Source organism: Lissotriton helveticus, chromosome 4_1 (genome assembly GCF_964261635.1).
Source record: "Lissotriton helveticus chromosome 4_1, aLisHel1.1, whole genome shotgun sequence".
Taxonomy (NCBI): domain Eukaryota; kingdom Metazoa; phylum Chordata; class Amphibia; order Caudata; family Salamandridae; genus Lissotriton; species Lissotriton helveticus.
The window spans coordinates 1,098,213,114-1,098,239,981 of NC_136063.1; the positions used below are offsets into that span (position 1 = coordinate 1,098,213,114).

The window sequence follows — 26,868 nt, forward strand, 5'->3', positions numbered from 1 at the left end:
TCTTCCCCAATCCATGCCACTCCGCTCCAATCAATCCCAATATATCCCACTCAACTCTACCCCAATCTACACCACACCACTCTATCCCACTGTACCCCCTCTACTCTACTTCACCCCAATCTACCCCAGTTCAATCTACTGCACTCCCCCACTGCAATCTACTCCACTGCACTCCAATCCACCCCACTCCAATCGTCTCCACTCCATTCCATTCTTCCTTCTTACAATTCACCCAATCTACGCCACTCCAGTCCAATCTACCAGACTACACTCAGTCTACCCCACTCCACTCTACCTCAATAACTCCACTCTTCCCCCATCTACCCCAATATATCCCACTTCACTCTACCCAAATCTACCCCACTCCTGTCTACTCCACTCTAATCTACCCCAATGTACTCCACTTCAATCTACCCCACTGTACCCCAATGTTTCCCAATCCACCCTAATTCAATCTACCCCATTCCAATCTATCACACTAATCTGCCCAACTCCCCCACTCCAGTCTACCCCACTCCAATTCACCCTGTATACTCCAATCTATTCTACTGCACTCTACCGTCACTCCACTCTATGCCAATCTACCCCACTCCCCTCTGACCCATGTCAGCCTACCTCAATCTATCCCACTCCAATCTGCCTCACCACACTCCACACCACTAACTTTTACCCATGCTGAACAGCACTCACACGGGTGAACATAATGGCTAAAGCACATTGTCATAGCCAATATCTCTCGCACAGACAAGACCTTCTGGCTTTACCAATGTTTATTTTAATCACAGGAAGCGCCTCTGACCACCGACTCAGGATGTGCTAGCATACTGAACTGCGCGATACAAAAGGGGATGATGGATGGAGCGTTTGAGCAAATCAGTTCAGAATGGACTGTTCCCATGGGGCAGAGGGTCAAGACTGATTTGCATATGGCTGGGTTCAAACTGGAATGGCATGGTGAGCAAAAAAAGCGATGGATTTAGGCCCAGATCTCTGTACTGGGGTGAATGTATGACATTGTTCTGCATTCTGTCTATCACCTGTTGTTTTTTGCATTTGTCACCCCGAGTGGGACGGGTATACTTAGACGTGAGTCCCGTGCTCTCCATGCCACTGGAATCAAGCTATCCAGGCTGATGAGGGCTGAAAGCCCGAAACTGGTCCTTGGATGCTTGATTCCAGTCCAGGGAGGACCTGGCTTGGCAGTTCGGGCTGGACTGTTCCCATGGGGCACAGGGTCAAGACTGATTTGCATATGGCTGGGTTTAAACTGGAATGGCATGGTGAGCAAAACAACGATGGATTTAGGCCCAGATCTCTGTACTGGGGTGAATGTATGACATTGTTCTGCATTCTGTCCATCGCCTGTTGTTTTTAGCATACTGAACTGCAGCAGGCACTGATAGCCGCTTTGCTTTAACTGGGTAAATCCCCGTTTGCATATGGCTGGGTTTAAACTGGAATGGCATGGTGAGCAAAACAACGATTGATTTAGGCCCAGATCTCTGTACTGGGGTGAATGTATGACATTGTTCTGCATTCTGTCCATCACCTGTTGTTTTTAGCATACTGAACTGCAGCAGGCACTGATAGCCGCTTTGCTTTAACTGGGCAAATCCCCGTTTATATGGTTTTGCTACAAAGCCTACACAGCTCCTCGCTGGGTTGCAGCCTTCTGGCTACCAGTGGAAGCTCATTGAAGGTGCAATGCTTTCATGAACATCCAGTGTTACAAAATAAGTAGGATCAACTCCCCCACCATAGATACTATAACAGAGTTTTTCACCAGCACCAAAATCAAACTGGCACCCATTAGTGAATCAAACAGCAAAAAGATTAAGCCATTTGCAATCAAGGCAGCTTTGAAAGACAAGCTGGATAGGTTTTGGGAGACATCATGCATTTGTGCTTGCTGCCTGCAATGCTTGTGCTAATAGAAGGAAAATCCCCAGCTAAAAACAACAGCCCACACACTGAACTGTCAGTCAAGCTGCTTTGGTACTGCTAGACTGCCCTGCAGGCCAGTCAGACTTTGAAGCTCAATTCAATAAGGTTACATGCAAAATATCTCAAGTAGTTCTACATTCCAACCAGGCTCAAATGCTCAACAGAAATAGACCTGGGCACTCCTATTCAATTTTATGTTAATTCATAAAGTTATTCAAGCAAGTCAATTCAAAGTGCCAGCAGGACATCAATATTGTTGTTGCCGAATCAATTTGATATGAATATATGCCAGAATCTTGAATTACAAAGTTAAAAACAATAACAATATAATCTGGATAAACAGCTTGGTGTGGCAATCCTCTTTTCAAGCGTTGAACCGGCAGCCGACACGTGTTTTGTTTCATAGAAACTTTTTCAAGGCTTCAATCATTGTTTGTATGGATAACCAAACAGTAGTATATATCTGTCCAAGTCTTGTCACGGGGATTAGTTTGTCTGTAGGTATGTTTTTGTCTCTCTGTAGGGTAGTGAACCACGTCACGTATTTCATTGGTATGAATCCATTTGTTATTTTATCAGTTTCAGTAGTCACAAAGTCTTGGGCTATGATATGCCCCTTATAGACTCGAAACTTCCTCAAGGCGCCTTTGTTCCTGAATTTGACATGCAGCCATTATTGTTATTGTTTTTAACTTTGTAATTCAAGATTCTGGCATATATTCATATTAAATTGATATGACAAGAACAATATTGATGTCCTGCTGGTACTTTGAATTGACTTGCTTGAATAACTTTATGAATAAACATAAAATTGAATAGGAGTGCCGAGGTCTATTTCTGTTGTATGTTCTCACTGGGTCCAATCGGGCTCCTGTGTTTTGGCACCTTAGGCAGTGGGGTGCAGTCTCTGTAACCTCGAGGGGCACCAATACTTGTATGCTGACATTGAATGCACAAGGGGAATAGATGTGCTACCAATTATTCCACCACTGCCATTTGTAAATATTTTCAAGGCTCAAATGCTCCCCAGCCTAGCCGTAAAGTAAGTCAGACATCACTACAGACGACACATAGGATCAGCAATGGGATCATACAAAACCAATGGAGGTTAGGAATAACTACAGGGATAAAGGAAAAACTGAAATAAAAGGTATATAGAACAACAGATCACACATCCACAGTTGGGATATAAAAACTCTCACACACACTCAGGGTAAAAAATTAATTAAAATGCCCACATTTTGAGACCACTCATTAGAAACGTATCACATGAATCATAAATCACCAATAAGCATGTAGTTGGTTTTACGAACATACGAAATCAAAAACCACAACCACACACCTAGGAACATAGGACCTGATTCACAAAAGTAATCTGAGACAAAATCCTAAGTTTATGACTTTCGGTATTCACAAAAGGCATTTAGGAGTACTAAAGTTAGGATCCCTAACTTTACTACTCCTAAACTGAGAAAATCCTAACTTTACAAGTCCTGCATAGAAGCCCCTAAACTATTCTAGTATATCCTTAGGCTCATAATCGTTCTCCCCTTCTTTATCTGTGATTTTTATAATGTAATGATGTCTCTTATTTACCATTATTTTCATTACCAGATTGTGTCCTGGTCTCCCCCCTTATCCGTACGCCCTCGCCGTATGTCCCTTAGACAGGTGTCACACTTCCTCCAACGCTAGATCATTGTATCATGTTAACTGTTCTCTTATGTTTGCTAAAATGTCAGTATGTGGTGCGTTCTTGTATTCCTGCTCTAGGTGTTGTAAGGCCTCCTCTGTGCACCGCAGCTGCCTGCGGACATCCTTTCATATTCCTGCACCTGTACTTATGCACATTCCCCTTAAACTGGCCTTAAATGCTTCCCATAGTGTGGCTGTTTTGATTAATGATCCTTTATTTATTGCAAAGTACTCCACAAGTGCATTTCTAATAGTCACCTTGTAGACCGAGCTGGCAGCACCCCAGCTCTGAATCGCCATGTGAACCGCCGGGGATGCTGGGCTGGAAGCTGTAAACATAATTTGATTAGATTCCGCCCGACATCTGACTCCCATGTGTTAACCCCTGCTGTCGGCAGCCAGTAGTATAGTCTGGACCAGGTTCCGTATGTCATTTATGCATGTGTGCCCTCCAGTCTGTATGGGTTACGGATACTCCAGACATTCACCTGCCCCATCTTGTCCATCCCTTCTCTTATGATTCGAGCTTCCCAAGGTTCCCACCTGTTGGAGACGTACTCTGACATGCACTGCAGCAACCTTCATGAGGTAAAAGCCGGATCGGCGGGCGGATCCAGTTTACAGCATGCCTGCCAATTCACGCCGGATGCGTGTTGTGCTCATTGCACTCTTCAGTTACTTTTCGAGACTTTCCACGCCAGAAAATCAGAGCCACAGAGTAAAGTGACCAATGTTGTGGAAAGCTAGGGCCCTGAAAGGGAAAGCCATCCCTAGAAATCCATTCGCAGAGAGGATGGGTGGTCGGTAAGGAATCTGCAGCTAGATAGTCTCTACCAGATAAGGCATTACCGAAGGTAAGTAACTTGTTCTTCTGGGATTCCTTGCCTTATAATAGATACCCAAGCAAAACTTCCCGAGAGGTGGGTCTGTGGAGCAATTTCACATGGGCAAGTCCTGCGGGACCGAACAGGTAAAATGTCCATCCCTACCAACTTGACTCTCAGATTAGTGTTTGGCAAACGTTTCCAAGGAAGACCATGTTGCTGCCTGGCAGATGTCCAGGACCGGAACTACGCCTGGAAATGCAGTTATATAAAAGAGCTTTAGCTCTGGTGAAATAAGCAAGCATACCTTCTAGGGGTTTCTTTTTAGCCAATGCATTGCAGATTTTTATACAGAGCACGATCTTTCAGAAGATGGTTGGCTTCTGCACTGCCAGTCCTTTTTTCACTATGCCCACCACCACGGAGAATTGATCGCCCACCCGGAACTCTCGTGTGGGGGTCTAAGCAGAACGACAACGCGGTTTTTGGGTCCAGATAGTGAAGTCACTCGTCTTCCGAGGGGGGATGAGGCAGAGCATAACTCGTAAGCTGAGTAATGGTTTGGACTACGTGAACTGGAGTGACCACTTTCTTAAAAAAAGGAAGACCTCATACGAAGCACCTGTTTGTCTGGGTTGATGTTGATGTAAGGAGGAGATGTTATACCCACCAGGAAGGAGAACTTGATGGTAAGGAGCCTGAGAGGACAGTTGTGTAAGGGTTCTAACAGGGCACAGATCAGAAACGCCAGGACCAGATTAAGGTTCCACTGAGGAGTAACAAAATGAGAAGGAAGAAACGTGTTGCAAACTTTTTCAAAACCCTATGAACAATAGGAGATTGGAAAAGGGAAGGTTGAACAGGCAACTGCAGAAATGTAGATATTGCACAAAGATATCCCTTACCAGTACCCACAGCAGAGCCCTCCCGGGCAAGGAAAAACAAACAGAACACTCGAGATAGGGGAGCAGAAAGAGAGTCAATTTGTTTTTTTGCACACCATGCCACAAATTTGCCCTAACGGCATGCATACACAGTCTTCATGGAGGGACACCTGGCTGCCAAAATAGCATTGCAGATTTAGCATGGAAGGTCGAAAGCTGTCAACTGTGGGCACACAATTTCAACACTAGAAGGCAGAGGGTTAACAAGTTCGGATGGAGAACCTTCCCCTCCTGCTTTGACACAAGATCGTCCTGAAGGAGCAGCTTGATTGGAGGACCGATGGCCATGGTCAACAACTCGGGATACCACTCTCTGTGCCTAATCAAGGGCAACAAGAATGACTTGGGCCCCGTCGTTCCTTATCTTCTTCAGAACTCTGGGCAGGAGTGGTATGGGCAGAAAGGCGTACAGGAGGCCTTAGATCAGCTTGAGATAAAAAGCATAAAGAGCCGCCTTGGAAAGTTCAGCGAGCAGAACTACTGACATTGTGTGTTCTCATCAGTGGCGAACAGATCTAACCAAGGCTGTTCCCACTGCTGAAAGAGGCCTTGCACCACTTCCAGATGGAGATGCCATTCATGATACGCTTGGCATCTTCAGCTGTGTTTGTCTACTCTTGTCGTTCAGAGAATGCAGGTCCTCTTGACAAAGGGTCCACAACCCAAGACCGCCCTGCTTGTTGTAGTACCACATGGCGGTGGTATTGTCCATGAATACCTGCACTAGCCTTCTCTGGATGGAGGGTAGAAAGGCTTTCAAGGCCAATCGATCGCTTGAAGCTCCAACAGGTTGGTGTGGGGTCTGGATTCCACCGGAGACCAGAGACCCCTGATCCTCACTTCTCCAAGATGGCAGTCCTAGCCCAGGAGTAACGCATCTGTCACTACTGTGAGATCTGGTTGAGGAAGCGAGGGGTCTGCTGCTGATCCAATTGCGGTTTGTTAAACACCATTGCAGGTTTTTCGTAGTTACTTCCGAAATCTGGACCATGTCAGAGAGATTCCCCTGATTCTGCGCCCACCGGAACTTCAGACTCCACATATGCCAATGGGCATGTGTCCCCAGCAGGATGCAGGAGGCCATGAAGCCCAGCAGCCTCAGTGTCACTCTCATAGAAATCCAGGATAGAGGCTAAAACATTGGTATCATAGCCTAATATCCTGGACTCGCAGTTCGGAAGGACAGGTACGAAACTGAACTGTGTCCAGAATACCTCCAATGAAAAGGAGCATGTAAGAGGGAGTTAAGTGTGGCTTTGGCAAGTTGATAGTTAACCCCAGCGAATGCAGGAGCTCCGCCGTTGCCTGGATATGGAAGACAATAGCCTGGGGTGAGCCCGCCTTCTACAGCCAGTCGTCGAGATATGGGACGACTGTCACCCCTGATCTGCGGAGATGAGCTGCAACCACTACCATCACCGTGGTGAACAACCGAAGGGTGCTGGTACGGTCAAGATTGAGCACAGTGAACTGAGAGTGCTTGTGGCCCACCACGAACTGCAGGTAACAACTGTGGGCAGCCAGGACTGGAATATGGAACTATGCGTCATATAAGTCCAATGCTACCATCCAGTCTCCTGAGTCCAGGAGACAAAGGACCTGAGTTAGATTGAGCATTTTGAACTTCCTCTTCATGAGAAAGAAGCTAACAGATTGCAGGTTTAAAATAGGACGAGGGCTACCATCCTTCACGGGCACTAGAAAGAAGCGGGACTAACAACCACAACCACCTTCTGGCGTCGACACCTATTTCTATGGCTCCTTTGGCCAAAAGAGTGGTCACTTCTTGGCAGAGGAGAGGTTGGTGGTCCTCTGTCAGCTTGTAGCAAGTTTGCAATTTGGAGGGGTGGGTAGTCTTGACGGCGAGGGAGTAGCCTCTTCAGACAATCAGCAAAACCCATCTGTCTGATGTTATGGACTGCCAGGGGCAGAGGTGATGGCAAATCCTGCCACCCACTGGGTGCCCATTGCCCATGATGGTAAGTGGGCAATTGTTGAGCAATGTTCACGTATATACTGATTGATCTGTGACCTGTCTAATGTCCCACATGGGAATTTTGAAAATGTAAAACCCTAATAAAAAGATTTAAACACATGATGGTAAGTGGGCATACTAGGAGAGTTTGGAGGGTACGGCTGAAATGGGGAGGGGGGTGTATGGACTGACCAGACCGTTGGCCAACCTACCCATGGGCATGTGCGGCCATGCAAAACCTGAAAAGCTTGTGTGCCACAGTGGCTGGATGGGTAGGGATGCAGCTGTATGCCCATACTGTGGCCCCGAAAGGAGTGAATGGATGATAGAGGGGAAGGAGAGGCCATGGAAAGGCCCAAAGACATAACGATTCAGTCTTTAGAGTGCTACAGTGCCAAATCCATCTTGTCTCTGAAGAGACGGGAGACATCAAAGGGCATGTCCATGAGTGTAGCCTGGACATCCCCAGAAAAACCAGTAGTCCTCACCAGGAGTATTGCTACATGATAAAATCAATGCAGCCATACACGTTTAAGCAATACCTTGAGTGCCTATAAGTATGAAAAGAAGAAGGCTGTATGACATGTACCTTACAAAATTCTTCTGATGTGAATCGGGGAAGTTACAGACCAAACACTTGTCTCAAAGCTTTGCTTGAAATCATCTGCATGCTAAAACAAGGAACGACCTGATCAAGCATAAAATAGGCAAAATGAATTACTTTTGGCCAGAAAATAGGAATAACACAAAATGGACTCCATTATTTACCACAACCGATATTTTTGATGCGTATCTGCTTGTAATATTGAACAATCTAAGCCGAGCTTGCCCTCATCCTGCTTCAATCTTCTTTCTAGCACCATGAGGTTTCCTACGGGATGCATCGCTTTACAGGCGATTTAACTATTCATTCTTATGCGCATTTCACTATTATGCTAACACGGTTTTACTTATAAGTAGCTTGTAATAGAAAAATAATAAGCTCTGGAAAGGAGAGATGGTAGTGAAAAGCAATATTTAAAAACGAGAATTAAGAGCATAAAAACAAGTATATTCTTGAACTGGGTTTTCTTAAATGTATCCTGTGCATTAACACTACAATTCAAAATATGACTACAGTATTATTGTCATAGGCAATAACATGTTATTTTCCAACCTAAGATATTTATTTCCATCCCGTCTCACTCAAGTTCCTCATGCACATAAAACAGAAGGGAACATTTTAAAAACTTACTCAGACATTCTGTTGTCCTCAATATGGCGATGCAATGATATCCTGTCGCTGAGAAAAATATTGATTGCATATTTCTCAACACTGTCCTCTTCCATCTTCTTTTCCTCTGTGGTAAGCTGAAGGATGCCCGCTTTGCCCCACTCCCCTGGTGCACTTCTGTCTGCGGGTGGCTTGGCATAGACTGGGCGAGCGAGTTCTTCGTTCTTTTCCTCTATGTTGGAAAATTGCCTCTCCGATCTTCTCTTAGTGGTGGGAGTATTGCCAAGGGGGTCACGGAGGGTGGAATTGGACATTTCTACGATGAAGTAAGTAATCATAAGCAAGCTGAACAGCATGCAGCTCTTAGAAACCCAAGACCATCTTCTGAAATGAATTTTCATTGTGGCTGCCTTCTTAAAATGCCGCGTGAAGTACGTAGATGGATTACCTGCAAGTTATCAAAGTGAATTATTGGCCACTTTGCATTCATAGATGACACAAGCATTTCAAACTACATAAACAGTCCTCCGATTCCATGACTCCTAAGCAAGGGTCTGCTCGAGGTTTATGGATTCTAACACTGCAGTCCTCAAACACCGATTTATAATGGTATCGAACTGCCAACATGTTACAGTTGGATACAAGTTACCCAGTCACAACTGCTCACCTGTGTTATCTCCCCTAGACGAATGAAAGGACACTCTCACCTTGCAGGCATGTGTGCTAGGAACCAGAGCACACATGTTGAAGGTGATGCAGCACTTTACTGGCCACTATGCTGGTATGTATATCTGCGGTCTAACTAGAACCAGCAAACCTTTGTGAGCTTGGGGTGTGCGTCCATATTTGTATTTCATTTGCAACTGTCAGACACAAAGCCTCATGCCACAGGACATGCACTAGACGTGCTCATTCCAGCTATAAAACCTAGCATGATGGAGCAGGCAGAACTGTGCAGTAGATATGAACGATCTCATCATAAGCATCCTTATGTTTAACGTTAAGTGCTACATTTTATAGAGGGTGCAGTGTATCGAATGCCTTTACAAAGACATGAGTCCCTTGCTCATTGCACCATCAGGATTCAAGCAAGCCGGGCCGAAGACGGCTGTAATGCCAGAAACCGGTCCCCGGAAGCTTGTTTCCTTCCCAGTGTAAGAATTGGCTTTTGTAGTTTGGTTTGCCCTGTTCCCATCATGCACTGGGACAGGAACAGACTAATTTGCACACAGCCAGGTTCTGAAACTGGGATGGTGCAGTGAGCTAAAAAACGGTGTTGGATCTAGCCCTGATCTCTTGACTGGGTGAGAGTATTCTGCTTAATTCAGAGACTCTGTCCCTCACCACCCCTTGTTGTAAATATTTTTGTCCACCCTAAGCGTGGAAGGGTATACTCAGACATGAGTCCCTTGCTCATTGCACCATCAGGATTCAAGCAAGCCGGGCCGAAGACGGCTGTAATGCCAGAAACCGGTCCCCGGAAGCTTGTTTCCTTCCCAGTGTAAGAATTGGCTTTTGTAGTTTGGTTTGCCCTGTTCCCATCATGCACTGGGACAGGAACAGACTAATTTGCATACAGCCAGGTTCTGAAACTGGGATGGTGCAGTGAGCTAAAAAACGGTGTTGGATCTAGCCCTGATCTCTTGACTGGGTGAGAGTATTCTGCTTAATTCAGAGACTCTGTCCCTCACCACCCCTTGTTGTAAATATTTTTGTCCACCCTAAGCGTGGAAGGGTATACTCAGACATGAGTCCCTTGCTCATTGCACCATCAGGATTCAAGCAAGCCGGGCCGAAGACTGCTGTAATGCCAGAAACCGGTCCCCGGAAGCTTGTTTCCTTCCCAGTGTAAGAATTGGCTTTTGTAGTTTGGTTTGCCCTGTTCCCATCATGCACTGGGACAGGAACAGACTAATTTGCATACAGCCAGGTTCTGAAACTGGGATGGTGCAGTGAGCTAAAAAACGGTGTTGGATCTAGCCCTGATCTCTTGACTGGGTGAGAGTATTCTGCTTAATTCAGAGACTCTGTCCCTCACCACCCCTTGTTGTAAATATTTACAAAGCTGAATCATAATATAATATAGACAATTCTAAAGAAGCATGTAAATAATTATGACTAGCATTTGCCATGCCCATAGGTCTGGCTTATGAACGAAAGTGCCTTTAGTGTCCGTGATGGGTTTTGGAACTCGATAAGTCATCAGGTAAACAACATTTACAACGCGGTGTTTACACCGCAGTGCCTTTACAACGGTGCCATTACAACAAAAGTTGTTACTACGACTTGCGCTGGATGGCGCTGTTGGGCAAGGAATGTTGTAATTTTATATTCCAACACCTTCCCTACTGTTACGTGGACTGGTGTTGGAATATAAAATTATAATATTCCAAAATCCGCGCGCTCCAACGCAAGTCGTTGTAACGACTTGCATTGTAATGCCCGCGTTGTCAAGTATCGCGATCTTTTAGATCGCGTTGTACTGACATACATCCAAGTCATCATACATGCATGCATCTTTGCACTCGTTCATCCATTCATCAACCCACTGACTGGTTCATGCTTTGAGTCTCTGGCGCAACCACAATAAAACGCACACAAACTCAACAATATATGCAGGATACAGTAAAAGAATACAAGGAGGAAAAAGAGAACATGGAGCGGTCACACGGCAGGCAAATGCTGGCAGTAACAAAACTATTAGCAGTTATATATTTGTAACGGACGAAATCTTATAAAAGCAGTCTGAGTCGGGTCGCCATGATTCTGTTTTACAAAATGCATTGACCAGCACAAATGTACATTTTAAAAACAAAAGGAGTTTGTGAGACAAACCTCCATTAGTGTGCAATTACCCAAAAAGTTTGTCCTGGCACTGACAGGGAGAGGGCTGTGTCACAACTGTATAGAGAATGAGCTAGAAAAGCAAGGTTTTGTACTTTCTTTTGGAACATGAGGTGATTATAAAGGTGCTTAAGATCTTGTCCCAGTCGTGAACTAAGAAAGGGTCTGTAGCAGTCTTTAAGAAGATCTAAAGTGGCGAGTACGCAGTTAGAAATTGAAAATGTTTCTCCCATAGGAGGGTCCAGAACCATTATTTGCTCTGTGTTCTATGCAGAGTGCTTTCAAGGCTGCTCGTTCTTAATGGACAGCCAATGTAAAGTTTTTAGGTCAGGCACCAAGGTTGTAGTAGGCCGTTTAAGAATGAGACAAGCTGCCCCATTTTGCACACCATTTGAACACGTTGAAGAAGGCGATCCAGTAAGCCCAGATATAATGCATTACCATAGCCCAGTTTCTACATGATTAGAGAATGTACTACGGTATGTCTTACCAAGTAATGAAGAGGGAGATTTTTTTTAACATGCGCAGTAAAGTGAAGCAAGTACCAGCTACCATTGTCACTTGATTCTTGAAAGTAAGTTTTGTGCCCATCAAATAGCCCAAGAGTCTATGCAAATGTTACTGGACAGGAAGTTATGCCTGACTTCGGTGGCCACCAGTCTGGTGACCACGGGATGGTGCAATGCCCAAAGAGGACGACCTCATTTTTTTCACCATTAAGCTTGAGATAGCTGGACTTCATTCACGTATCAAATGCACTCATGGAGGTTTTAACCACTTGGATGCTAAGGTCCCTGATAATCCTCCATTAAATTTCCATTGAAATCAATGGAAACTCCATGACGAGCTGAGCTCGTCATGAGCGTCGAAGGGGTTAAAGATGGAATTAGTCTGAGTTTGATCTTCCAAATAGGAAACAATGATTGACACGTATCGTCTGCCTACAATATAATCTCAAATCCAAATAACCATAGCAGGGGAGCAAATGGGAAAAGATAAATATTAAATAAGGTGGAGGCTGAAGGAGGTACCTGAGGAACCCCGCAATTGACTGTGTTAAGAGTTAGACTAAAATGGGGATTGGTGCACCCATTAAGATTGTGAACACAGAAATGAGGCAAGACATTTCAAAGCATCGTAGCAGATACCAGTTCTGAAGAGATTGTGCAATTGGGTAACATGAGATACAGTGTCAAAAGCTGATTAGAGGTCTAACAATATCAGAACGGATGGAAGTCCTTAATCTTGGTTAGACCTGATACGCTACGTGGCTGCCACCAAGGTTGTTTTGTTGCTGTGCAGTTGCCTGAAGCATGATTGTGATGGATAAAATATTTTGCTGGTTTCTAAGTAGGTGGAGATTTGCTTATTGATCGCCTTTTCTAAAATCCTGGAAGGGAAAAGAAGCAGAGAAACAGGTTTATGATTACTAAGTATGCTGGAACTCTCAGAAGATTTTTTTTAACAGCGATATGATGTGGGCCTGTTTCCACTGATCAGCAGTGGCCAGTGATAATGAGAGATTACACAGCCAAGTGAGGCGAGGTAGAGGATCTCAGAACCCAGAGCAAAGATGTGGGGCAGACATGGGTCACTGGGTGAACGCGATTTAATAGAAGGCATATTTATGAGAGAGGCAAGAAATTGGCACTATGAATGCGGTCAGTAAGATTGCACTGATGCTACCGGGGTGTCCTGTGTGAGGCATTGGGGTCGGGGTGTTTTTTGGAGCTCTGAGATTTTATTAGTGAAGAATATGGACTGATTTAAGAGGAACTAGTGAGTACAGGGGATCATGCTCATACATGTTTGTGGTTGCATGAAATCCTTGGCAATGAGGTAGATATCGCTAACAGGATTGGACGATGATTCTATTTTACAAGTTAAAGGCTTATTAATGGTACGGACTAGCTTGTGATAGTCTTTTTAAGAATGATTTCTAATGTAATTGTGCCTCAGTAGAGTAGAGAGTAGTTGCAACGCCAAAAACGTTATTGTCTCTTACAATGGATCTTAGCCAGACGTAGTTCTCAGTTGAACCAGGGTGCCGATGGGTGCTCATAATGGCATTGATGGATTTTGAGGGGCACAATACTGGTGTAAGAAGGTCTGTAGTGAACTCAATGGGAGTGGTTATGAGAGATTCCTTAAAGTAAGATTCACTAATTTTGGATCAGTTTAGGCCTCGCCTGGGGGTGCAAGTGTGGTTAGTCCCTGTCAAGGGGTTCACAATAAAGGCATGCGAAAGGAAACTATGACGTTATCTATCAAGATTAAAGGGGAAGGGACGCTGGGCTAAAACCAATATAAAAGAATAATAAAACTAATAAATAAGACCATAGAGGAAGAAAGGCCACTGTGTTCAGGTCCTGCCCCAAAGAGTTTTGCAGGCATCCACCAACTTTTAGCATGTTTTAAGTAGATCAGGCACAGTGATCATGGATATACAAAGGGTGCGTGTGCGAACTGTGTGGGTCATGTGAACAACTTGTGTAAGTCAATGAAGTGATTATCAATTTTCCATTGGTGAATTATATGTGTATGTTGGTGCTCTCTCTCTCGGAAAGAAGTAAGAGTTGTGTTTTAATCAGGCAATCATAAGTAGAACTGCATACATAGTGTAGAGTCCATTAAGCAAACAACTATTTACACACAAAATGTACAATAATGTTGAGTGTGAACATTTTGTGTGCATTTAAAGGGGATTTTATGAATGTGAAAAGGTTTCATATATGTGGTACAAAGATTAATGAGAATGGAGTCTTAAATGTTGGTTGTGTCAATAGTGTGAGAGTATGACTGAATGTTGTCAGTATGTGACTAATATATGCTACTGGTGTAAGCAAATGTGTGGGTAAGTGTGTGCGGGCACTTGTCTCTCCCCTTCTTCATCTCTCTCCCCAGTCCTTTTGAATTCAGCACTGTGTACAGGATCTCAGCAGCATGAATTGCTTCTAGCAGGCCTCAAAAGTGTATAAACAGTAGGAATTCTCTGTAGAAATTCCCATTTTTTAAAAGACACCCCTTCTTGGGTGGTTAACTCCAATTTGTCATTTTTATGGTACTTACCTGCTGGTAATCTTGAACTTTAATACTTGGACACTGCTAATCAGTGCCTAGTGTATGAGTTCAGACCTGATGAAATTGGTTTAAACCCTGATTAGCACATTTAACTTTCCTATAAGGCATAGTATGTGGTGTCGAAATACCCTTGTGGCATGGAAAGTTAAAGCCACTTGTGGAATGCAGCACATATTGTGCCATCCACCAGAAGGCACAGTGGCTTCAGTTCTACAATTTGTAGCCTCGCTGCAGTAGCTTTAACCCTGCTGCCTAGACCGGTCTAAATAACACTTTGGACAGGTAGGACTACCTGATTCTTTAAATATTAAATAAGTCATCTCTAAGCGTCCCTTATTAGACAAGTACAGTGCATAATATGAAAGAGTTGAACATGTGTGGCATTAGAAATAGCATGTTCCCCCAGTGACTAGACCGAAAACGACACTGTCACTGCTCAGACTGTAGATGGCACAAAGGAAAGGTCAACAAATATATATCATTCACTGTAATCTACAACTTTTGGCCTGTACCAGCTACAGACTTTATTCAAAGATTTATTTTTATATTTAATAAAAATCCAAAGTAGCATTTTTATTACATATAAGAGAAAAGTAACTTTTAGAAAGTTACTTTTACCTTGCCTGGGGTTGCTATTGTCAAGAAATCAATCGCTTGCCTAATTATAAAGCCACCTAAACAGCATAGGCGCTATCTGGCTCAATACCCTCACTGGCTGAAACGACGCCCACACGCCTGGTTCCTGCTGCAGAGGTTTGTGCAACTTTTGTCCTCGGCTAAAGAGACACTCAACATGGCAGCTGCCATGTTGGGAGCGGTTAGCCTTCTAGTCTTAATTCGTTCTCATCTGTCAGCGCTTATGTGGAGCGCAAGTGGTTGAAGTCCTCCTGAAGAGAGCAGTGTTCCGTAGCACGCCTTCTCGGAGGAGAATTTCAAGCCTTTTCTTGTGGTGCCTGCCTACTATTGGGGGCGCTTACTCTCTGTTAGGCTCCGTTGTTCGGAGCGGTGTGCACACCAATTTTTGCCTGTCAGTGAAGACTAGTGTCTTGTAGTACGATCCCTCATAAGTTGTTCCTGTGGCATTCGGAGGAGACAACGAAGAAGATTCTCATCACTGTCAAAGGACAGTAAGAATTTAGATAAGAATCTAGAGACATTCTTGACTATCAATTATTTAAAACTTACCTCCTTCATCCAGATCGGAGAGAGCCAATCTATGTGGAAGCGGATGCTTCGGATTTAGTCATGGGGGGAATCCTCTCTCAACGACACAAAGAGATCGGACAGCTATATCCTGTCATCAACAGATCTAGGAAGTTGACCCAACCCGGGATAAATTATACGATTGCAGACAAGGAGTTGCTGGCGATGAAAGATGCCTTCCTTGAGTGGCGACATTAATTGCTTGGTGCGCGCCATGTGGTTACTGTATTTACCGACCATAAAAATCTTCAATTATTAAAATCAGCCAAGACTCTAACTCAGAGACAGTTGGGGTGGTCATTGTTCTTCGCTGACTTCGATTTACCATAACTTATCGACCAGGTTCATCCGCCTTGCCCAGAATGGATACACAATCGGAGACTGGAAACAGGATAATTACTCCAATAATTCCAACGGAAAAGTTTGCCTGCATACTACAACTTTCGGAAATTAAGGAAAAGATTCGAGAGGCAATGTAAGACCAAGAAATTTTAAATTGGGCCAAAGAGGACAAGAATAGAAAAGTCAAAGGGAATCTGCCTTATGTCCAAGAGGACTTATTTCTTCCGACTCTGGAATTGCAACAGGCTGCTCTAGAGACCTGTCATGATGACCGTTTGGCCGGTCACAAAGGAATTACAAAAACTACAGAACTAATAAAAATACAGTTTTGGTGGCCCGCCATGACTTCTCAAATAAGGCAATACGTTCAGACTTGTGCAAAATGCATTCAAGGAAAAAAGAATAGACAGCCTCCTGATGGAGAACTTCAGCCCCTACCAACGGCCCCTTATCCATGGCACACAATCACTATGGACCTAATTGTAGATTTACCTTCAAGCCAAGCTTTTGACACAATTCTATTATTTGTCGATACCTTCTCCAAGATGAGTCATTTCATTCCTCTTAAGAAAATCCCTAGTGCTTCCCAATTAGCTCAGCTATTTTCACACCATATAGTCAGAGCACATGGTATTCCAGCAGTGATGATTTCTGACCGTTGGTCCCAATTGGTCTCACAATTTTGGAGGTCCTTCATGCAGCAGTTAGGAACAGATTCTTGATATTCCACAAGTTACCACCCAGAGACAGATGGCCAAACTGAGAGGGTGAATCAGGAAGTAGAACAATACTTCCGCCTATACCTTTTAGATCAGGAAAGTGATTGGCCTGATCTCGTTTGGACTACAGAATTTGCTTACAACAATGCTGTCCATGCTTCCACAGGTTTTCCTCCTTTCTACCTAAACTCAGGCAGACATCCAAATGTACTACTGGGAAGATCGGAAAGTTCAATCCCTGCGGTAGAGGATTTAAGCAAAATAACTCAAGAGGTTTATAAATTAGCTAGAGAACACTTGACCAAAGCTAAAAACTCCTATAAAAAATATGCAGTTAGAAAAAGGAGAGGCAATCAAAAATATTCCCCAGGCGATAAGGTGTAGTTATCCACTAAATATTTATATCTGAAAGGGAATAAAATATTCCAACCCAGATATCTAGGACCATTCACGATCTGTAAGATAGTGAATCCAGTGACTGTCAAGCTTTCCCTGCCTTCTCAAGTTAAGATTCACCCAGTATTCCATGTGTCACTGCCTAAAAAGAACCCTCCAAACTTTAGGGTTGCAGCCCCTCCGGGTCCAGTAATAATAGATTCACACTTTGAGTATGAAATTAAAAGAATTCTAGATTCAAAACTTAGGAAAGGGAAACTGTTTTACCTTATTGACTAGAAAGGTTTCTGTCCAGAAAAAAGATCCTGGAAACCCTCCGAAAATGTTCATGCACCAAAACTCATTAGACAATTTCACAATACCTTTCCAAACAAATCTTTTGTGGGAGGACACCCTTTGAAGGGGGGTACTGTCAGGAAATCAATCGCTTGCCTAACTGTAAAGCCACCTAGACAGAATAGGCTCTATCTGGCTCAATACCTTCACTGGTTGAAACAACGCCCACACGCCTGGTTCCTGCTGCAGAGGTTAGTGCACCTTTTGACCTCGGCTAAAGAGACACTCACTCAACATGGAGAGCGGTTAGCCTTCTAGTCTTTTATTTCGTTCTCATCTGTCAGCGCTTATGTGGAGCGTGAGCGGTTAAAGTCCCAGCACTTCAACTGACCTCCTGAAGAGAGAATAGTGTTCCGTAGCGCGACTTCTCTGAGGCAAATTTCAAGCCTTTTTGTGTGGCACCTGCCTAGTATTGGGGGCGCTTATTCTCTGTTAGGCTTTGTTGTTCGGAGCGGTGTGCACACCAATTTTTGCCTGTCAGCTGAGACTAGTGTCTTGTAGTTCGTTACCTCATAAGTCGTTCCTGTGGCATTCGGAGGAGACAACGAAAAAGATTCTTCATCGACTCTCAAACGACAGTATGGATTTAGATAATAATCTACAGACATTGTTGACTATCAATTATTGAAGACTTACCTCAAAAGTGAAGTGTCCATTGATCATTCGAAGACCCTTCATGCTTTATATCTACTAGACCAAGAAGACATCAGAGATTAATGTTTATTTAGTCAATACTATCACCAGAGAGGGGCTAGCCTACGTAGGATTCAGGTAGAGAATAGAGATAAACGGAAAAGCATAATAGACATAGGTTAGTTAGGTAAGTTGTATTAATCTTATGTTTTTGTCTTTTTTCTTAAACTGCAGACTTCTACCGTAATTCACAGAATACCTGACCATAATAGGTGTTGAGGGAAACTCGAGGCTGGTTGCTGAATCTGGAATCGGTCTATCTTTTCTCTCCATTCCCCTTGTGGGTACTAGAGGCATTGTTTCTATTCTTAGTCTGTGTTGGTACTCCCTGGGAGGATCTGGGGAACTGGCTTCTGCTCCTGTGGAATTATCGGCATTCAAGACCTTCTGACAGCTAAAGGCTAATTTGCATTTGCTCTCCAGCAACTGCCCAGAAGGTGCTTGCCTGAAATAGGTGTTAAAGAGGTGTAAAAACTGCACCCAGGGCAGAGACAATTTCCTGGGAGTGGGCGCTGTTTCCTTTCCCTGGCAGGAAGCCCACCTGGAACTTAATTGACTTCAAAGGCAAGTATATGTCAGGCAAAACCTGGAAAGACACCAGCTTTTGCCCACTTTGTCAGGCTGGCACCAAACTAAGAGGAAGGAAAGTTACTCTTAGAACCAGTTTTGAGTGGCCACAGAAGAGGAGACCGCTGTTTCCCCTGGTCACACCTCTGGGTGGACAGACAGGCTCTGCACACACAAGGAGAAAACGTTTTCCCCATCTTGCATTTTGAGAGTGAGGGGCACTGTGGGATTGTTTGCAGTAAAACAAACCGAAACTACTGAAAATGTGGTTAGAGCTGCCCCTGGGAACTAGAGAGTGCCCCAGAGTTTCCCCATCCACAGGCTCTTGAACCCTACAAAGGTTGGCCCTCGGCCAGCCTTCCTCAGAACACTTTCTAGACCTGCAGAATAACAGTAGAGGACTAGCCCTGCTGTCTGTGACATGAGAGGAGCCCTGAAGGCCTAGACATGCTCCCTCTTGTACCCAGGTGAAAGAAAGGACTCCACAAGTCAGTTGGTTGAGCTCCTGTATGGCTACTGGGTTTCAACAAACAGTAAGAGGCCGTTTCTTGGAAATACCCAGCTGACCAGAGCCAATTGGACCTGGACTGAAATTTGCTGTTGGTCTAGGCCGGACACTTTGAGAGTCTCTAAGTGCCCTTCCCTGATGTCCTGGGGGCCTAAGAAGTGCACTCCTGATGTTGGTTGGGCGCCAAAAGAAAGTTTGTAAACTTTTTTAAACATTCCCTCCAGAGTTCTATAGCTTCAGAGGAACCTGCAGAATAAAGTATTCAACCTGCAGTTCCATGGTGTAGAAATGAATTTCAGCTTTGTCCCAGACAAGGCTCCAAGTAACTCAGAATAACTGACTACGTTCCAGTCTGCGTTGGAACTTAAAACCAAGCTCCATAGTTGCAGCAGGACCAACCTGCTTCAAGTATCCAGCCTACGGTGCCACGGCGACGGCTACAATTTCAGCAGCAGCTGACGCAAGGAGAATTTTTATTCTCAAAAAGTGACAAAGTCTCTTTCTGAGTTTGGACGTAGAGACTTTTTTTTAACTTTCTGACTTCCAGACTTTCACTGGGACCAATCCATTGTATCAGACTAAGGCTCCTTCACGGTCGACCTCAAATTGCGTCTTTGACACAGACTACCACTCCTAAAGACTTTCATTGGAGATTTGTGCTTTTTGGTGCTGTTTTTAGTTAAATCTTTAAAAATAAATATCTCTAGTTCGCCTGACTGGATTTTTGTCGTTCTGGTCTTATTTTACCCATAATGTTGTTTTTCTTTTTTTTAATTGGTTCTAGAATTTTATTGTGTTTTGTGTGGCGTTTTCTACTGTGTATGCACTGCTTAAATACTTTACACATTGGCTTTCATTTAAGACTGACTGCTTTGTATCAAATTACCAGGGATTCAGCACAGGGTTATTTAATTTGCCAGGTGGTGGTCTTGCCCTCTGAGGTGGACAAATGTGTCCACCCCAAATAATAATCTACTTTCTTACACCCAGGGACTGAATTAGAGCTTCAGTACAGTTTTCTTTCCCTAGTAGTAAAGAACAGAATATTGTGGGTTTCTTCCAACAGTTTTTAGGTTTCGCCTCGCCGAAAGGCTGCGCAGCCTTTCTGCGCAAGGCGAAAGCTTATGTCTAGAGATGTGTACTCATGTCCCGCCCCTCTGTTCCATTGGCTAGCTCCATAAATGGAGGCTAGCCATTGGAACAGAGAACTGTCCGTCAATTGCGGAGCAGATTCGGGGGTGTTCCGGACATTTTTACTCATCCTGCCCCTTTGACAACGTCATGCGGCCGTGGGCGGGGTTTCTTTTTTTTTTGTCCTCCATGTCTGTTTTGGCCATTCCACAGCCGACCGCCGCCGGAGGAAGTCCAGGTGAGTGCTTGTTTTCCTTGCCTTCCCGCCCCCCCCTCCTGCTGTCCGTGTGCCCGTTCCCCCCCCCCCGCTGTCCGTGTGCCCGTGCTTCTTGTTACTAATGTAAGAAATGGCGGGCTGATAACTAGCAGTTGGATCTCGAGTAACAAACTGATCTGTTTTGGTTCGATGTATGAACTTTTGTCTAGAAACACTCCGTTGGCAGCCTGTTTCAGTGATGTTGAATTACCAGTGAGACTACGCACTATTTACTTGTTTGGGGGTGGGGTCCTTTATTTTTCGAATTACATTTTCAATCTGAGCGCCTTGGCGCAACAGACCCATGTGCGATAAGGAGAAATGTAAGTTGCTCTGTTTGGGATACCCACCTCTTATGCGCGTATCGATTGCTCTCACGACTCCCTCTCCCGCCCTTCTCCCCTTTATAGGACGTCGTTCTCACTCCCTCTCTTTTTCACCCTGTCTCTTCCATAGTCTATCGCGCCGTTTTTCACTTGTTTTTCTTCTTTCTCTTGGATTTTCCTCACTCCTGTTCTCTTCTTGTAGTTCCTGTTTTTCTCCACCCTCTCCCCCTTCCTTTATCTCTCCATATGTTCCATTTCCCCCTCTCTCCAGCCTCTCTACCTCTCACAGGGCCGTTAATGACCCTTGGATATGTTTTGCAGCTTTGTTCTTTCATACAGGCTCATGCACTAACCGGAACGACAGCTGCTTCCTTACACTCCCACCTGTTAATTCCCACAACAGAGTTAGTGAGGCGCTATATAATAAGAGTGTGTGCCAGCGGACTGGGCCACAGGAAGAATACGCGGGGGCGCGTCTAGCTGTAATCGGACCGACATTTCACCCGAGTCTGCTGCACTTTCGGTGAAAGGCTGAGATTGTAGATATTGGAGCAGTGAGGAGTTATTGTGAAAGAGACATGCAGCCTGGGTCAGGCTGAGTGGAAGCTTTGCCCGGCCCCTCTAAAAAAATAATGTATTTTCCTGCCCAACACAAACTCGACAGTGAAATAGGGCATAGTGGCAAAACATGATTTACACAGGATCACACAATTTGATCAGTTTATTAGGCTAGGAATGAATTCCATGTCTTCTAGTTTGAAACTTTGCGACTAAATGCACCCGTTGCAAATGCACAGAACCACAGCTACAAATTCTGAACCAGCACCTTTAACCATTTCCCGTCTATAGCATTTACATGCTCCAAAACGAACTGTAACTCTACAATGCCTGAGTATAATTCCCACCACGATGATTATTTGTTTACAAGTGTTTTTCCTAAAGTCCTCTTTGCTCTGAAGCATGTGAGCACAATAGAAATAACACTAGAGTAATCTTCAATCTTTAGTGCAGTAAACAAACAGTTATTCAACGAAGGATGTGCAATGTTTAGTGCTGTACATATGATAGTTTAAGTGAAGTCATTTTTGCCAGGTGTCTCTGTATGGTGAGTATTACCTCCTCGCTAAGACTTGTTTTTTGTATTTATCTTTAGCCAGTTTTCATCGTAGTGCAAAATGCTAACTGAAATAGTTGCAATACAAATCGCATTTGCGAGGGATTAAGCTATTGCCATTGTAAATGACAATGCCATTTATTTATCTGTTTTCAAAACCAACACATAAATAACAAGCATTGGCATTGCCATAGGTCTCGCTTGTGGGACCTTATAAGTATTTAGTTTTGCAGCACAATATCCGATTATGCAACAAGGATATTGTGCTGCAAAGCTAAATACTTATAAGGTCCCACAAGCGAGACCTATTGGCAATGCCAATGCTTGTTTTCCTTCTGGTAAATGAATCGGTAAAAATCATTATCCAATACTCAACAGCACGAGCAGAATCAATGCTAAAAGCGTGCTTCAAGACACAGAGTGGCCAGAGTAGCCCAACGCTTCTGACATGCTGACTGGCTGCAGAGTGCACGCCCACTTCCTGCCTGCACGTCATCTTCCGCGAGGGAATGCCATTTCAACGGTTTATTAGGCAGTGGAAGCAAGCTGGATAGAACATGGATTTTCTAACGCAAGTAAGAAAATAAATATATGCAGACTTTGCCAGTCCCCACAAAAACGCAATTAAAAGCTGACACGAGAGAGCAACAACAACAAAAATATTAGCAATGTAGGAACATGTAGGAACTTGCTAATATGGTCATTGTTGATATTTGCTTGTGACTGTCATTTTAACACAACGTTTCTTGTCAATGGGATTTTTTGGCGGAAGAAGGCCTATCGTACACACATTTCCTGGAATAATCGAAACGCCGCTCTGGGCCATGCAGAACTGACAGTAAATGTGTTGCGGTTTCAATTCGGCCAAAGACAACTTAGTTTGTCACGAATCGGGGACTGAGAGGAGTGGTGGGGGAAAACCAACACGTACATGAAAATGCAGAGCGGGAAACTGAAAGTACGGCCGGCCTGCGGCCGGCCATGTGATCGGGGACTGAGAGGAGTGGTGGGGGAAAACCAACACGTACATGAAAATGCAGAGCGGGAAACTGAAAGTACGGCCGGCCTGCGGCCGGCCATGATTCAATTAGGGGAGATTCAATTAGGGGAGGAGAAGCCGCAGTGCGCACGCTGGGCGAAGCCCTTTGATGTGCTGTGCGGCAAATGGAGGGAGGCTGATGCGCGTTCATGTTTGAACACGTGGTTCACATGAACTTCATGAAAACGCCAGCAAAAAGCTGGTGGTTTCATGAAGATTTTCGCTACTTGAATTCTCGCTCCGCTCGATGCGCATGCGCGCATCGATAGGTCGCAAGACCTAAAAAGTTTGTCATTCACAATGCCAATAGCTCAAACTTTTCCAAAGGCGAAACCGTTGCATTGTAAATGCTTGTTTTGTCTGTGCTGTACCACTGCTTAAGTGTGGGCTTTTCATAACAGTATCCTCCAAGTGCTACATGGCTGGAGCATTGTATGTTTTCCAGTGTAAGATTTCATAACACCATCTGGGCCAAGAAAATGGGTTTCTGGAGTGATATGAGACTGACACCCTCACTCCCTGGGCCTTTCATGTGTGTTTTGCTGTCTGGGTGTTTTTGACGTCGGGGCATTGGTTAAGGGATTGCAGTTGCAGGATCCGAGAACGGAAAAGGGTAGATATGTTGAGGAATACTTCCTCTTTACCATCTTACCTGTGCAACTTGGTGGCTTTTAGTTGGTGTTTGGCTCGAGGTGGATCGAGCAGGATAAGGTAGAGCATGAGTACAGAAAAGGTGCCACGTAGTCAGTGAGCCAGAGCATAGTTAAGTTAGACGACAGGGGAAAGCAAGGGCAAAGGCTACCAAAGTAGCTGCAGCGCTAGGAGCTCCTTGAGCTGGGGGTGGAGAATCTGTTGGTTCCAGGGTTTCTGAAGGATGCATACATGGAGAACAAGGGTAGCCAGGAGAGGTGGTCTGCTGGTAACGTAGTCTTTTCATCGCTGCAGAGCAGAATTAGGGATGAAAAGGGGGAATCAGACACTGGGGACAGTAACAGCTTGTAAGAACAGGCAGTGACACGAAGCATGGGGAAAGGTGCAGCATCTGACAGTCACCTATGGTAGAGGAGGAGCAGGAGTATCAGATAGCGGGTCTACAAAAGGGGGGTGAAGGAGCGGAAGCATTTTAATGAGGAAGTGTGCGCTGCAGTCTAGGAGTGTGTCTGTGTGTGTTTCTCTTTAAGCTGTTTACTACATTTATACTTTTATTCTGTAAGTTCCAAATTCCATATGTGGGGCAGTGATAAAATAATGTTAGGTAAGTGAAATGTGGGATATGGCATCAGGGCACCTGGGCCACTGGTAATAAATGTCCAGGTTTGACACTAGGACGAGTATTATTTAACACTGCAGAATTGGTAACAGTTGTGGACACTGCGAAATGGGTAAAAATGGATAAAGCCAACTGCTGTGTACAGAGCAAAATTCGAAACCAAGTAAAGAACCAGTATGTGGCTGACTGCTGGCAATCACAACTCAGTAATTAATGTTGGGAGAAGCCAGCAAGTTGAAAAGCACCCAGTAACTTTGAACGCTGGGAGCCCAGTGTTGTGATGTCACTGAGCATGACTCTTATGCAGCGGCCATATTGTTTACTAAATATTGAGGCAGAAATGCAGAATCCTCGCAAACAATGCAACAGAAATCATTAAAGACACCATGTAAGTGATTTTCAGGACGCATCTAAGGTTCTATTTTGCCTTGTCACTTGCAATGATACAGAGCAGGGGTACTCAAAGTATGGCCCGGGGGTTGCATGCGGCCCACCTGACCTTTAGTTGCGGCCCCCTCTGGTGAAGAGCAGCACTGGGCTGCTGTTTGCTTGACAGAGCAGGAACATTCAGAAAGTTGTGAAACAAACAGGCATATTTTATTTACACATTAACTAAAGTAACGGCAAAAAAAAGTGTCCTAGACAACTTGTTTTTAGGAACACCTTTAGTTTTAAAGACATCTTGCACTAAACATGTAAAAACATGATAAACGCCACAAACTTCAACAAAGTGTATTTTAGTAACATGCATGAGTGTTTTACCTAATTAGATCAGTTTATATCACTGCATTGAGAAGCATTTATTAGCAGTGATAGTTTTCAAACATGATCATGGAAATATTCATGCCACCCCATTCTGAAAACAATGGCATTAGTGAACCAAGAGGCAATTCATTTGTCAGGTGCACCTCGTGTGTTGCCTTGGTTGTTATATAACTGGAACAATATTATAATTTAGTAAATAAAACACAAGGGAAGATTTTAATTCTTGGTGCATGAGACTAGAGCGTTGGTGGCAGACAGAGGTCACGTGAAGGCTTGTTTGTTGTCCACACCATGCATCTGCTTCACGTTCCCCTACGCCCACCGTTCATCAGCCTGCCCCTGGCATTGCTCGCATCGATGCAGCCCTTGGGCATGCCACAGACAGTACTTTGGAGCCTCCGGGGGAAATGTTTGTGAGTACCCATGATACAGAGCCTCATGGATGTATTTATTACAGGTGTATCAGTTGAGTCCGCTGACTGAGTTGAGGGAAAAACTACTAAGGATGAGTAATATTTATCCAGCAAATAAGGACAGCATCTGTTCATCCGTGAACTCTGCTAAAGACATTTTGTAACCAGAGAACTATCTTGCAAGAATAAAGTCTTGCACTTGTTTGTTTTCACAAGGAGTCATTCATTAGAATTACCAAACTCTTTTGCACTTGCTATTTTCATAAGGAGTCATCCATTAGGGTTAAAAACTGGATTGCACTTTTTATTTCACAAGGAGTTTCCCAATTGGGTTATGAACTATTCTTGTTGCAAACTCCAGTGAAATTATGTTAGCACAGAGTTAATGTTGTATGAATGATCAGATAATTTTGAGATTCATAGCATCGTACAGAATTGATTACATACATATGACTTATATGTCAGCGTGAAATAGGTAGCATGGGTAACAATAAAAGAACCTTAACATTATCATCTAATTTGTATCCACCTTCAATGCGAATCAGGTCCTCCCAGGGTTTGCAAAAGGTTCGCCGTGGCTTCCCGGGTTTGCCTCAACCTTCTCCGTTGCCTGCAAGCCTCCAGGATTCCCATCTCGAGGCTCGAGAGATCACAAAACTGACACCACCACTCTCTAAAAGTTGGGGGTTCTCTTTTCAACCCCCTCAAGGTTATTAATAAACTCGCTTAAACAATTGCTGCCATCACTAAATTAATATTATATGGATGGGATGTTTGCACAAATCTTAGTTTAATAGCATCAGGTGTTGGCTGACCATCAGTACCAATCACTTTACTTATTTTGCAGAAAACCTGTATCCAGAGGTTCTGAATTATTTTGCAGGGGATGGAAATATTCCCTGTGCCTGCTCCATGATTAGATGAAAATAAATCTAGAAGCGGAATACATAAGACCGACAGCCCTCTATTTCTGTTTTCTTGTGAAAAAAGTTCACAAATTTATATTTAAAAACCCAGAAGTAGGTGTAGAAACATTAGATCAAATATTGCAAAATTATTGAAGTGTATTACCAACAAATAACTGATCAAGGCTTTGCAGGTTAGTGAAAGAGCATTCTGTCATATGAGAATCACGCGATGAAGTGGGTAAACAGGGGGTGTGCCACATCGTGAGGTTCGGTATTATTAATTTCTTTGCCACGGGACATTGCTGATTCCCATAACTTGGGACAATGATGCTTAAAAGGATGCCCAATACAAAAATGTTAAA

At 44.1% G+C, this 26,868-nt stretch overlaps 1 protein-coding gene across 2 annotated transcripts in view; it reads right to left on the reverse strand.

Annotated features, from left to right (window-relative positions):
- GALNT4 (polypeptide N-acetylgalactosaminyltransferase 4) overlaps window positions 1-26,868 on the reverse strand; it is a 642,979-nt gene that overhangs the window by 306,977 nt on the left and 309,134 nt on the right. For both annotated transcript variants that reach the window (XM_078687691.1, XM_078687692.1), the window contains exon 3: window positions 8,617-9,043. In XM_078687691.1, coding sequence (XP_078543817.1) covers window positions 8,617-8,996 — 380 coding nt within the window. In that variant the 5' untranslated portion in view covers window positions 8,997-9,043. The remainder of the gene's footprint in view (window positions 1-8,616; window positions 9,044-26,868) is intronic.